The sequence below is a fragment of the Mus pahari genome, chromosome 9, assembly GCF_900095145.1.
Source record: "Mus pahari chromosome 9, PAHARI_EIJ_v1.1, whole genome shotgun sequence".
Lineage (NCBI taxonomy): Eukaryota > Metazoa > Chordata > Mammalia > Rodentia > Muridae > Mus > Mus pahari.
The window spans coordinates 28,064,276-28,078,640 of NC_034598.1; the positions used below are offsets into that span (position 1 = coordinate 28,064,276).

Consider the following 14,365-nt stretch of genomic DNA (forward strand, 5'->3'; position numbering starts at 1 on the left):
ACACACATACACACACACACACACACACACAACACATAGCTTTTAAAGTGTTGAGGTAGGGCTTTTCCTAACTATATTCTTTTCATTTTTTATTTTCCCTGTACTGGTGGTGGAGGCCAAGGCTTTGGGTATGCTAGGCAAGCACTCTATCACAGCAATATCCCTGAGCCCGCTATTATGTTTTGAGACAGGGTCAAGCTGCCAAGGCTGGCCTTGAACTTTCAGTCCTGCTCAGCCCAGCAAGTAGCTTGAGACTGCACACCTGTGCCACTGAGCTGGGTAACTCATGGTATTATAACAGAAGATTCTATAGTGAGAAAAAAGATACCATGCTCTTTCTATGTTTAAGATTTTTTTATAAATAGAAACCAAACACATTCAAATGAACATAAACGGCGGAAACTGCTTACCTGGGTAATGTTTGATTAAGTGCTCCAAGAGGGACTGCTGTGTTACGGCCATCTGAACCGCGTTCATATCAGCTATAGCACAGCAGAGAACTTCAGCCAAGGGCACAAACTGACACTGGGCTATGGGACTCATTTGCACTGGGAAGACATCACCTGAATTGGAGGTCAAATAGAGAGTAGACCTTAGCATCAACCATTCAGGATTAGGGAACTGAGAACAGCTTAAAGGACTTACAGGATCTGCTCAGATTCTGCTAATCTAGCATGCTCGATGGAAGAAACTGTAGGAAGACAAAGGTTTACATCCTAGTCTCCCCGCGATGTGCTGTCGGAGGTCAGACATTGCTATCAAGCAGTTCACCTTTAAAAGCAGACTTACACGGGGCGGGGGTGATGCACGTCTTTAGTCCCAACACTTGGGAGACAGAGGCAGGTGGATTTCTTAGTTTGAGGCCAGCCTGGTCTACAAAGTGAGTTCCAGGACAGCCAGGGCTATACAGAGAAACCCTGTCTCGAAAAACCATAAATAAATAAATAAATAAATAAATAAATAAATAAATAAATAAATAAAAGCAGATTTCCATATCATCTGGGAAGCCCTGGTTCAGAGTACAGCATCATTTGCAGCGCGGGTGCAGATAAGCCATGCTTGCCACAGGCTGCAGACAATTTCTCAGGCAGGGAATGAGTTTTGGTGGATATGGAGTTTGGTGCTCAGAAGAGAGCAATTGGTAAAAGTCAGAGGTGGGGACAGAACTCAGTTTGTAGAAGGGCTTGCTTTAGCATTCACAAGACACCAACAGGGCATCGGGAGCGTGGTAGCACACCTGTAACCCTAGCACTTGAAACAGATAGTGGAGAATCAGAAGTTCAAGGTCACCCTTGACTACATAATGAGTTTGAAGCCAGTCTGGACTACTTGAGACTCAGTCTCAAAGATGAAAAGATAGATAGAGCTCAGTGGTAGGCACTTACCTAGCATGTTCATCCTCTTAGTGAGGCCTTAGCTTCAACTGAAGGTACCCCACACACAGTAGTAATCACTAATCTACGACCATCCTATAATCCCAGAAGTCAGGAGTGGAGGCAGGAGGGTCACACATTCAAGGTCATCTTCTGCTACGTAGTAAGCTTGAGACCAGCGTGGGCTACATGAAACCTTTTCTAACATAAAATAATGAAAACAGCAAAAACAAAACTACCACTAGCTACAAGTAATTTCCTCTTTAAAATCCATGTATGAGGGGGCTGGAGAGATGGCTCAGAGATTAAGGGCATTGACTGCTCTTGCAGAGGTCCTCAGTTCAATTCCCAGCAACCACATGGTGGCTCACAGCCATCTGTAAAGGAATCTGACGCCCTCTTCTAGGGGTTCTGAGCACAGCAGCAGTGTACTCATATAAATGAGATAAATTATTTTAAAATAAAATCCATGTATGATTTTATATGAATTTTCATGAGAGATGCTACTCTCTCCCATGAGAGACACCCCAGAGAACATTTGGAATTTCTTTAATGTCTCTTAAGAAGCCCCTTTCACTGCGTGTGTCCAACCCTTTGAAACTACAACTCAAAGTTGTCATCTCTAAGTCTCTCATGCTTAAGACCGTGCCCCAACAAGTGAATTACAACAACAAAAACTGATCGTGTTTTCGGTGTGTTTCCGACATCAGAGTGGAGGCATTGACAGCCCTGCCAGGCTGCTGACTTCCCCAGCCCAGTCCCTCGCAGCCGTTGCTAAGCTACGTGCTGCAGGTACATAAACTAAGTTCTGTGTCCAGGGAAGTGAGGCGAACCCTAACCCCCGGAACTTTGTGACAACTGCCAGGAGGGCTTTGGAGCTATAGCGATGCCAGCTTCCCTTACTGCTGCGCTCTGGGCTTCTGGGACATAAGGTGAACTTCCTGTGCATTAGATCCCACGTGCTGATCCAATTGGATTTCACAATTCCAGAAAAACTCCCTACTGTGCACAAACTAAAAAAACAGCACCCTTAAGGATGAGCTTGTGTTCCACGCTTTTAATCCCAGAGCTTGTCAAAGCATTGGGTTAAAGAGAAACTGCAGGCCAGAGAGTAGCCCCTGCAGTGTTCCTTCTGTTTACACATTTAATCCCGGGTGCTTCGGATCCCAGCCGTGTCTCCAGGGTGTCGGGATGCTCTTGGGGGCTCACTTCAGGACCGTGCACCTGGATTCCTTGGAGACCACTGTGAGCTCAACCTTGATAACTGAACCGGTCAGCACATCTGCATTAAGGTCAATGTGTGGAGGATGGCAGGAAGCAACAACCACCGTGTCTGCATGGGGAGTGGATTCACAGGGACACACTGTGAGACCTTGATGCCTTTTTGCTGGTCAAAGCTTTGCCACGATGATACAACATGCGATGGCACTGTTGACAGCCATGTTTGTCACTGCTGGCCTGGAGACACAGGTGCCCTGTGTGAGACAGATCGATATGGACACAAAGCTGGCCTCCCTTTCTCCTTCAGCTTCCTTGGATCCTCAGGCTATGTTTGTGTCTGTCAGCCTGGATTCACAGACAGGAGCCTAGCCTGACTGTCCTCTGAGAGGCTCCACCCAGCAGCTGACCGGAAACAGAGGCAGAGACCCACAGCCAAATGTTAGCCAGAGCTTGGGAAGTCTTGTGGAAGAGTTGGGGGGAGGGGAGGATTGAGGAACCCAAGGGGATAGGGTTCCTATCCAAATGAGTCAACTAACCTGGACCCTGGGAGACTCCCAGAGACTGAACCACCAACCACAGAGCAAACAAGGGCTGGACCTACCCCCACCCCATATGTAGCCGATGTGCAGGTTGGTCTTCATGCAGGTCCCCCAGCAACTGGAGCAGGGGCTTGCCCTGACTCTGTTGCCTGCCCTGTTTCCTAAGTGGATCACCTTGTCTGGCCTCCCGGAAAGGGCGTGCCTAGTCCTGCAGTGACTTGAGGTGCCAGGGTAGGTTGATTCCTTAGGGGGTACCTCCTGCTTCTCGGAGGTGGAGGTGAGGGGAGAGTGGCTGTGTGAGGGGGGACTGAGATGAGAGAGAGAGACTTCGATCTGGATGTAAAATGAATAAATAAATGGAAAAAAATCAGAAAAGTGGTTAGGTCGAAAGATAAATACCATCAAAATAGATGCCATGATCCATGTCTGATATATTTTCTACAATCAGTCAAGAGATAGACAGACAGACAGACAGAATAGAATAGAAAGGATTTTTAAAGATTTTTTTAAAGACAGGGCCTCAACTATGTTTCATGGGCTAGCCTGGAACTCACTATGTAGACCAGGCTGGCCTAGAATTCAAAGAGATCCACCTGCCTCACCTCGGAAAGTGCTAGGATTAATGGTGTACATCACGACTACCTTTCTAAATCTCTCGTTGCATTCCATTGGTTGATTTATTTATTTACTCTTAAGTTTTCAGTCATAATGAAAGCAAAGAACACGTCTTAAAATAAACTTGAAAGTTCACTTTGAGGGGAAATGAAGAGAGACCATGCAGGCAGAGTAAATGCCTTCCACATGAACAGAGATGGACGTCAACTAGCAAGCGAAAGAGCTAGCTCTTCACTCGCCAAGGAAGCTTTGAATAAGGCAGATCCCTGGAGCTGGCAACCTTCAAATGCAGTGGTGGCTCATGCAGAGGAAAGTTCGAGGCCAGCCAGGTCTACAGAGTGAGTTCCAGGACAGCCAGAGAAACCCTGTCTTGAAAAACAAGCAACAAAAAATGTTGACTAGAAACAGCCTGGCTTTACACCAGTAGTTTTCAACCTGTGGGTCTCGACCTGACCTCTTGTTCATAACAGTAGCAAAACTGCAGTTACAAATTAGCAATGAAAACAATTTTACCACGGTGAGGAACTGTATTGAAGAGAACCACTGCTTTAGACCAAGGCAGTCAGTCCCCGCCTCCTGGTGCCTAATGCCCTAGAAAGCCCCAACGGGTCCAAGGCAGAGGTTGAGAACGTGTAACTTGCTCTTGGAGTGGATGACAAGGGCTTAGCAACCCAGAACAAGGAGCTGGGGTGGTGGCAGTTGTTACTCTGGCAAAAGAGGGCTCCCTCTTCTGGCCTCTGTAGGCAGGAGTCATGGATGAGATGCAGGCAAAACACTTCATGTGCAGAAAACTAAAATAAAAAAATATATAAAGTAAAAGTAATCCTTACTTCATCCGAAACCACAAAACTAGCAAGTAGCCAAGCAACCCTATGCAGAGAGCAACACTGAGCCAGGTTTTGGAATGCATGTGCTCCTTGGATTCTACTTGGGAGGCTGAGGCAGGAGGATCACGGGTTTGAGTCTCGGCTAGGCTCCAAAACAATTTCCAGGTCAGCTTTGGTGCTCTCTCTTAAAAACAAAACAAAACAAATAATCCCTGCTGAAAGTAGAAAGTAAAAGTGGTGGGGGTAGAGAGTGGGGGGTGGGGTGGAGGCAGGGGGATATCTGAGGTGGGAGGAGGGCAAGTAGGGATGAGGAGAGAGATGGCGACAAGGAAGAGATATGGGGATGGTCAACCAAAACTATGTGTGAAAAATTCCATAAAGGAATCTAATTCATAAACTAAAAAACAAAACCTGGGTGCTGAAGACCTGGGGCTTCAGTTAAGAATACTTGCTGCTGGGGCTGGTGAGATGGTTCAGTGGGTAAGAGCACCCGACTGCTCTTCCAAAGGTGCAGAGTTCAAATCCCAGCAACCACATGGTGGCTCACAACCATCCTTAATGAGATCTGACTCCCTCTTCTGGAGTGTCTGAAGACAGCTACAGTGTATTTACATATAATAAATAAATAAATCTTTAAAAAAAAAAAGAATACTTGCTGCTCTCCCAGAGGACCTAGGTTCAATTCCCAGCACCCACGCAGTGGCTCCCAACTTTCTATAACTCCAGCTCCCGAGTCCTCCAACACCACCCCCTCTTAGCCTCCTAGGGCATCTGTAGTCAAGGGCTCGTAATCTACACACAAAAGTCACACATATATGCATAATTTAAAATAAAATCATTTTCAAAAATTTAACTCAAGGGCCTAGAAAGATGGCTTAGCAGTTTAGAGCGCTAGCTGCTCTTCCAGAGGACCCAAGTTCAATTCCCAGCGGCCACATGGTGTCTCACAAGCACCTGTTTTTCCAGTCTCTAGAGGCTTTGACACAGTCTTCTGGCATATACATGGTGTACATTACATGCAAGCAAAAATCCATACATATGAAATAAGTAAATATATAAAAAAAAAATCTAACTCAAAATGAACCAAAGATCTTAAAAAGAAAACCCAAACGATTTCTCCTGCCTCTGGGGCCCTGGGACTGCACAGATGAGCCACCAATGCCCGACCTGTCATGTTTCAATCTGGGGGATTTCAACTTGATTTTATGGTTCATAAGAGACTGTGCTAGCAAACAATACAAACAGAAGAAAGGGTTCTCGAGAATTTTGAGAGCATTCATACATGCGTACAAGTTTTTCTGTGTCATACATGTAAGAACTTGTCATGTCGGGTTGGAAAGATGGCTCTGCAGTTAAGAGCACTAACTGCTCTTCCGGAGGTCCTGACAACCGCACGGTGGCTCACAGCCATCTGTAATGGGGGCCAATGCCCACTTCTGGTGTGTCTGAAGACAGCTACAATGTGCTCATATACATAAAAATAAATAAATCTTTAAAAGGAAGAGGAAGAGGAGGAGGGGTAGAGGGAGGGGGAGGAAAGGGGAGGGAGGAGGGGGGAGGAAGAGGAGAGGGGGAAAGGGAGAGGGGGGACGAGGAGAAGGAAGAAGAAAGAAGAAGAAGAAGAAGAAGAAGAAGAAGAAGAAGAAGAAGAAGAACTTGTCACGTCATTATACTCTACTGAACACTAATTCTAACATTTCATGTTTAAAACACAAACCTCCCGCAAGAGCATTTGGACCTGACACAGGTGTGCTTGTGGAGGACACGGCACCAGGCAAACGGCCAAGAATCCATGCATTATTGACCTTCAGATGGTTTAGCTGAGCCACTGGACCTCTGCTCATTATGGGGATTCAGGAAATCTGAGACTGTTTCTGTGGGGCCTGGTACAGAATCCCACGGTGGGAAAGGCATCTTCTAAGCGTAGACAAAGGAGCCTGCAGAAGCACTTGGGCTTTAATAAAAGGATGCTGGTTCAGAGTAACCCAAGCAGAGCCCTTGATTTTGAGCTGCTCTTTTATCTAGCAACTTTTTTTTTTAAACCTTAAAATTAATCCTGACCTGGTTTTAAAAGGAAAGAAAGAAAGAAAGAAAAAGAAAGAAAGAAAAGAAAGAAAGAAAGCCAAACCAGCCTTTTTGCAACGACGTGCTCCTCATTGGACGGAGATAACAGGTTACACACAAAGCCCAATGGCTTTAAATGATTAGGTCGTCTGTGTTACAACTTCAAATAGGTTCAGGGAGGAAAAAAATCAATCAGAATGAAAAAAAAAAAAAAAAAAAAAGACCAAGAAACGTTTCAGTACCACAGAGCCAAGCCCCCTCTCTGTCTCCATTTCAGCTGAGTGAGAAAGAAAAGAGAACACAAACACTTTACATCTTCAGACCAAATAACACCAGGAGTCAGAGCTAAGGCAGCTGGGCATCTGCCACAGAGGGGAAATTGCTAAGTACAGAAGATCCTGGATATTCGGGTGCTCTGCCCCTGTGGCTTCAGAAAGAACAAGGTTAGGGGGCGTACCTTGCCTGGCATGCAGGAAGCCCTCCTCGGTTCAGGCCCCCAGCACCACAGAGAACAGGCTGTGATGACCCATACCTATAATATCGGCTGCATGGGGAGGGGGTTCAAGGTCATCCTCTCCTGCATGGCAAGTTCGAGGAAAGCTTGGCATACAAGAAACAGAGTCACAAAAGGACTGAGCCTGGGGCTAGTGTATGAATTATTTGGCATGCACTTTAATGGGAAAGAAAGCAGGACAGCATTGAATCAGGGAGGGTCAAGTTCACAATGACGGACAATGATTTATCATGCTTTCCACCATGGCAGCGAGTGCTTACTGCAACAGTTCTGGAGCCTTAACACACACCATGGTCTTCTCTTGCTATTACCCCCCCCCCATGTCCCAGAAGCAGGAGAAGTTATCTTAAGCTGGAACAGAGTTGTTTGGCGTCTACTGTATGGGCTGAACAGTCGTAGTAGATCACAGAAAGAATTAGCTTCTGATGTTCATGAGGGCTTGTCTGTGAAGCTCAAGTTAACTTCTGTACTGAACAACCGGTTTTCAGAGTCCGATGAGTTCATCAGCACCTCTTTCTGGGTACATCCTGCAGGAGGTGTGGGTCTAGCAAGTTTCTTTTCAAGGACTTCAAACCCAGAGTTAATAATGCGCTAGGACCCAGGAGGTCTGAGCTCCATGATGGATCTGCAGTGGACACCTCCTTGATTATGTTTCTAGCCCATACTTAGTCCATCTCATAAAATAAAAGTATGTCAATGGTTCTGTATGAATTGGCTCAACATCAAACTCAACCAAGTATCAAATCTGCTCCTGTGGGGTTAATTTCCCTCATAGCCAGCTCTGACGGGGTTGTCAGAGCTGGCTACGGAACTGCAGAATAACTAACAATGTAGTGTACCCAAGAAAGAAAGATAGCCAGGCAGTGGTAACCCACACCTTTAATCCCAGTACTCGGGAGTTTGAGACCAGCCCTGAAAGGAGAGGGGAGATGGGGTTCCATGCATCCCAGGCTGGCTTAGATCGTCATACGTGGCCAAGGATGACCCTGAATGTCTGATCCTTCTGCTTCTGCCTTCCAAATGCTGGGACCACAGACAAGCACCACCACACCCAGGAATTCATGCCTGCTAAGCAGTCATTCTAGCAACTGAAGAGCATCCCCAGGCCCAGTCTGTCACTCCTGACAGCTTCCAGGCATCCGGGACCCATAAGCCTTCTCTCCTTCCTCCACAGCAAAGCCCTCCCCTAAAGCAAGTGTCCCCTGGCCATAGATTTGACCAGAGCGACTCCAAAATGGCAGCCCTGCACAGGGTGGTGGAGGACTTCTGCAGATGCTGACTGTAGCTGGACATTGATACCTTGTGGAGATTCCTTTCCCCACCCTTTATCCACACCCCCAGTTCCACACCCCCACCATCACTATATAGGAGAGAAAGGAGGGGAGAGAAGAGAGACAGAAATCCTCGAATCTAATTTCTTCTTGTTTCTTCTTTGAGCGTGACAACTAACAAACCACAACAAACACCCCCTGAACCAACCTGTCTGGTAGAGCCCCCTAGCATTTACATACCCTCCGGAAAATTCCCAGAATTCCACATGTCACACATTCACAGAAACTTATCTGCAACTGGCAAAATTTTCCGCGCTTCTGCTAAAGCACGAGGCAAATCACAGTCAGCTCCCACAAAGCAGCCCCACACCCCCACACCCTATTAAAATGAAAACACATTCTTACAATTTTTCTGTGTTTTCTAAAGACACCAGAATTCCAGAATTATCATAACTGTCGCTATAGCTGATGTTGTCCCTAACCATATCCCAGCTGACCTTGTGGCACCCGGCCTCAGCACTAGTTGCCTACTGGTCCATGGCCAAACTGGCAGCCGACTGGGAGTAAGCTACAGCAGGACACACCAGCCTGGGGTGCTCCAAGCACAGAGTATGGGCCATGGGTCACCAGCCTCCTTTTCAAGTGATACATGTGCTAATATCAAAGGCCAGTTGAGTGGTGCCCGACAACAGATGCCTTAGGCCAATGACGGATACTCCTCAGTTTGGTTGTCAGACAATACATAGATGCAGAGGAAAGACAGGCAGCCTTACCCAGGACTGTCTCTTTAGCTCTAGCTGCATCCCATAACCACCACCCCGTCTTTGTTTTTTGCAGGCCTCTCCTCCCCCCATTTTTCCCATGCCATCCTCATTTTCAATAGAGACACAGAGAGGTCTCTGCTGGCAGGGAAAGACCTAGTGGTTCAAACAAGCTGGCTCTCGGAAGGTAGCCATGCTCACTGCAGTACCATCAAGGCTAGTACCAGCTGGCCCTTAACTGTTTCAAACAAGCCTAGTATAAGAGCAGAGGCATTCAAGGAAGTGTAAAGGTCAAGGTCAGACATAGTCAGGCCTGTACCTCAAAACAAACAAAACAAAACAAACCACCCCAGGGTTCAGGCTGTAACTTAGAGGCAGAGCATTTGCAGAACATTCACAAGGTCCTGGGTTGTATCCCAAGGACCTCAAGCACACCCCAGAGAGCCCACAAACTTAGGGGTTTTAAGAATAAATTTAACACCAGGCAGTGGTGGCACACACCTTTAATCCTAGCACTTGGGAAGCAGAAGTAGGTGGATCTCTGTGAGTTTGAGCCCAGCCTGGTCTACCGAGTGAGTTCCAGGACAACGGGGGCCACACAGAGGAAGAACCTTGTGTGTAGGGGGGGGTCAGAGGGGAGGAGGGTTAGGGGGCTTGGGGGTGGGGGTGAGGCGGTGCATATCATCACACATTCTAGAGACCAAAAGTCTTGAGTGTTTTAATTTGTCTTGCTCTGGGTCTCAAAGCCATACTCAAAGTGTTGATGAGACTAGATTTTTTTTTTAAACTTGAGAAAAGGTCTTACATCAGCCATACTGCCCTCAAACTTGCTACATAGCCAAGGCTGGCCTAGAACTCTGATCTTTCTGTCTCCACCTCTCAAGTCCTAGGATTCTAGCTATGTGTTGCCATGCGCAGCTTTCAGCCTGGTCTCTCACCTAGACAGTTGCTGGGTACTTTTAGGTTTGGGGCAGAACTCCCTTGTGATTATAAAGCTGATGACTAAGGTCCCTGATATCACCGAGAGTGGTCCAAGATGAGCCTTTCTCTGGAGTTCAAAGGCGCTTCAGGTCTCGTGGGGTTGCCCGTCCATCATCTTCCTCATAGTGACTCTTCCTCACACCTCCACCCTCTGATTTGCTTTCAGTTTGCTTCTCTGCTAGTCAGATACATTTCTCTTGTTTCTGAGAATTTTTATAGACCATACTCGTCTCCGCAATGCATAGGACCCTGTCAAGTGGAGCATCCATGATATTTGTAAAGTCCCTCTGCCATGTAAGGTAGCAGATTGACGGGTTCCAGAGAGTTGTTGGGCATAGGTGTAGTGGACCATTCTCCCCAGCGCCTCTGGAATAGACAACCAATAACTAAGGAGAGGGAGAGAGAGAAGCTATATTTTGGGCTGTAGGTTCAATCCCCAGCACTCACATGGCAGCTCACAGTTGTCTGTCCCTCTACTTCCAGAAGGTCTGATGCCTTCTTCTGGCTTTTGAGGGCACCAGGCATGCATGTGGTACACAGCCATACATACAGGCAAAAACATACATACACATCTAAACATTTCTAAACAATTACAATAATAAAACTCTTTAAATTTTAAATTGGCCTGGTTCCCACATCCTCCCCTCAGCCCCCACCCTTGGCTCTCTGGCAAAAAAAAAAAAAGTGTGTGCAACTTTTCTTCCTGGCTTTCTAAGCAAACCTGGGACAGACTTGAGGTGACACTCCCCCCCCCCAAGAAATCCAGGAGGCCACACAGGGACAGCTCTTATTGTTATGTATCATCACAATATAAAATATTACTGGGGCCGGCAAGATGGCTCAGCAGGTAAAGGGGACTGCCACCAAGCCTGAAAACCTGAGTTTGATCCCTCAGAGCCACATGGTGGAAAGGAAGAATCACCTTGTCCTCTGACCCTTCATATTCATGATGTGTGGCTCATTCACACTTGTGAGTATACACAAACACACACACACACACAATACATGTACCTTTAAAAACAGAATAGTGCTCAAAAAAACAAAACAAAACAAAAAACCAGAATACTGTCTCAAAAACTACATAACCATGAAAGACAATCTAGTGCAAAACTGTTAACTGAATAATATTTCCATGTAACGCTTACTAAATGCTGTCTTTTTTATCTTCCCAGCTCTCACTGGGGACAGGGTGTCAAACATTCCAGCCAGGGTTTCAGGGTTCTAGTCTGCTGTGTGGCCCCACGTCACCACAGCGTTTCTCTGGTTTGTCCCCTCCCCTACTTGTATGTGTGGGGCTTGGATAGAGAAGCACTTTTCAAACCCTGTTTTAGAGAACACTTGCTACATGAAGATCTCTGTAAGAAAAAGGTCCCTGGAGCTGGAGAGAGAGAGCTCAGCAGTTATGAGCTCTGGTTGTTCTCCCAGAAGACCTGGGTTGTTTTTTGTTTTTGTTTTTGTTTTTGTTTTTGATTCTTGGCAAAGGTAAAGTACAGAGGACCAGTTTGATTCCCAGCATCCACAACCATTTGCAACTAAAGTTTTAAGGGATCTGCTGCCCTCTTCAGGCAATTGAATGCACTGCATGCGTGTGGCACCAATCCACAGCAGGCAAAAGACCCATATACATAGAATAAAAATAAAAGTTAAGGGGCTGGAAAGATGGCTCAGTGGTTAAGGGCACTGGCTGTTCTTCTAGAGGACTGGGGTTCAATTCCCAGCACCCACCTCGCAGCTCACAATTGTCTGTAACTTCAGTTCCAATGGGACCTGACAACCTTACACCAATGCACATAAAATAAATAAAAAATTTAAAAAGGTCTTTTTTTTTTTTTTTTTTTTGAGACAAGGTCTCTATGTAGCCTTGGATGTCTTGGAACTCACTATGTAGACTAAGCTGGCTCGGAGTTCCTTCTGCTGGGATTAAAGGTGTGTACTACCAATCCCACCAAGGCTAAAACAACAACAACAACAACACAAAACAAAAAACAAAAAAAAAAAAAACAAAAGAAAAAAACTTTTTAAAGAAAAAGAGGTCCTGGTTCAGAAAGATGGCTCATTGGATAAAAGCCCCAGGACTTCCGAATTAAGCTGGAAGTGGAGAACAGACTCCAAAAGAGTTGCCCTCTGACCTCCACACGTACACCTTGGCAAGTGCCCCTCCTTCCCAATAATATTAAGAAAAGGAAAATAGCGTCCCGTGACCAAATGTTTGCAAAGGCGCTTCTTGGAGTTGCAATGACATGGTTAAAGAGTATCTGTAAAGAATGGCCTGGCTGGCGTGAGCTCCATAGCTCCGGGCCATCATCAGGAGCTGGGGTCTGAGTTAATCATAACCCAGTGTGGGCAGGTTTTGTGTGCCTTCCTTTTTGTAAAAGTAAAACGACAAGTGGCAAGCTCCCTCCATTACACTGCATTCTGTTTATGATCCTGTGCCTCTTTGCCAAAGCCTGGACCCTGTTTTCCTCTACTCCTTCCTACAAGGCAGTCTTTGCATGCTGTCACTTATGCCTACCCTAAATGTTGTTTGACCATTTGAGCACTCCTGGGAACCAGGAGCTGGGAATATTCTTCATGTACATATTCGTGATGCAGGGAGGAGTCACTGCAGTGCCGCACCAGGAAACCCAGACCACTCCTTAGCCAGCAGATATTTATTGAGTATCTATTATATGCCAGTTGTCTAGGAACTACAGCAAATGGGACACAGTACTTGCCCTCAAGGGGCTCTGGTTGGAATGAGGAGAAGTGGATGGAGGCAATTATAACTCAAAGTGAAGACTACAGCACTCCACTTGAGCACTTCTTAGGACATTGGGAGATGCCCAAGGTGGACTATCATGAATGGAAAAAAAAAAATCCTATGGGGTCTTAAGTCCCAAAGGCAGCGTGGGAAAGCAGGGACTGTCCTGGAATGTTAAGGAGCATCCTTCACTTTTGGGATACCCTCTTGATGAGTTACCTCAACTGTACAACAAAAGGTGAACAACGTGCTTGAAGGCACGCCCTGGGGTCAGCACTTGACAGTATTGGAATAAGGCTGACTAGACTCTTTTCTCTTTTCTTCCCAAACCAAAGCCATCCCGCCTGATGAGCCCACGTCTCCAGCATCACCAGCACCCTCAGGTTGTTCTTCCTCTAGCACACTCCTTCGGTACAGAAATGAGGTCTCTTGATCAGTCCTGACTTTTTCCCGGATGCCATGGCCTTTGGACTAGCCACCAATCCTGTCAGGTGGCCCTCTCCCCTGAAAGAACGGACCTCAGGGCTGGGCACACTCTATTTTTGAGAGATATATTTCAGAAGTCTGGTATTTTGTTCGACTGGTCCATTTTAGATATACTGTTGTTCCACCGTGTGGAGGCAGAAAACATTGTACTCTTATCTTTAGCTTCTCCTAAGACTGGCAGCCAGGTGACGTGACTTCCGCCAAGGAGATTTAAAAAGACTTCCATCCTTCATTCTTTTTTCCTGCTTGGATTTTTGTTTGGTTTTCAGACAGGGTCTCATGTAACCCAGGGAGACCCCAAGCCCCTGATCTCCCCCCACCTCTGCCTCCTGAGTGCTGTGATTACAAGTGTGTGCTACCACACCTCCCTGCTTGGATGGTAGATTCGGCTAGCTCATGACCAGGAGAAAATAAATTGGAGGTCAAACAACTACCTAGGCACACAAGAAGGCAAAACAGAGAGCAGACAAGGATGCCCAGTCATGCTGAGCTGTGCTTGGGCCGGCCTACCTATCTCTAAGCCTTGATAGAGGAGGCAGTCCTACACTTTCTTTATACAAGCCCTTTTTTTTTTTTTTTTTTAAGGCTTTCTAAAATCCCACCAGAAGAACACTTGAATCCAAATCTTCCCACTCAGGGACCAATGACTTGAGTCGCCTCTTCATGGTTTCTGCTGTAAGCTCTGTGTGTGTCCCAAGGACTTGACTCCAACCTCTGGCCTTAACATCACAAGGTACTTCATTAACCCTTCATCGCCGACACACAAGAATGCCACACGGCTGGCCATCTGCAGAAGAGGCCTTATGCTATCGATGTCCAAGCTGAGCTACAAATTCTCTAAGAGGCAGAAAAGCAGGGGCTGGAGAGATGGCTCAGCCGTTAAGAGCACTGACTGCTCTTCCAGAGGTCCTGAGTTCAATTCCCAGCAACCACATGGTGGCTCACAACCATCTGTAATGGGATCTGATGCCCT

The 14,365-nt window shown here is 46.5% G+C and overlaps 1 protein-coding gene across 1 annotated transcript in view; it reads right to left on the minus strand.

The window, feature by feature from the left end:
- Stox1 (storkhead box 1) overlaps positions 1 to 14,365 on the minus strand; it is a 58,602-nt gene that overhangs the window by 8,673 nt on the left and 35,564 nt on the right. Inside the window, exon 2 of the mRNA XM_021205738.1 lies at positions 411 to 563. Within this exon, the coding sequence (XP_021061397.1) occupies positions 411 to 563 (153 nt within the window). The remainder of the gene's footprint in view (positions 1 to 410; positions 564 to 14,365) is intronic.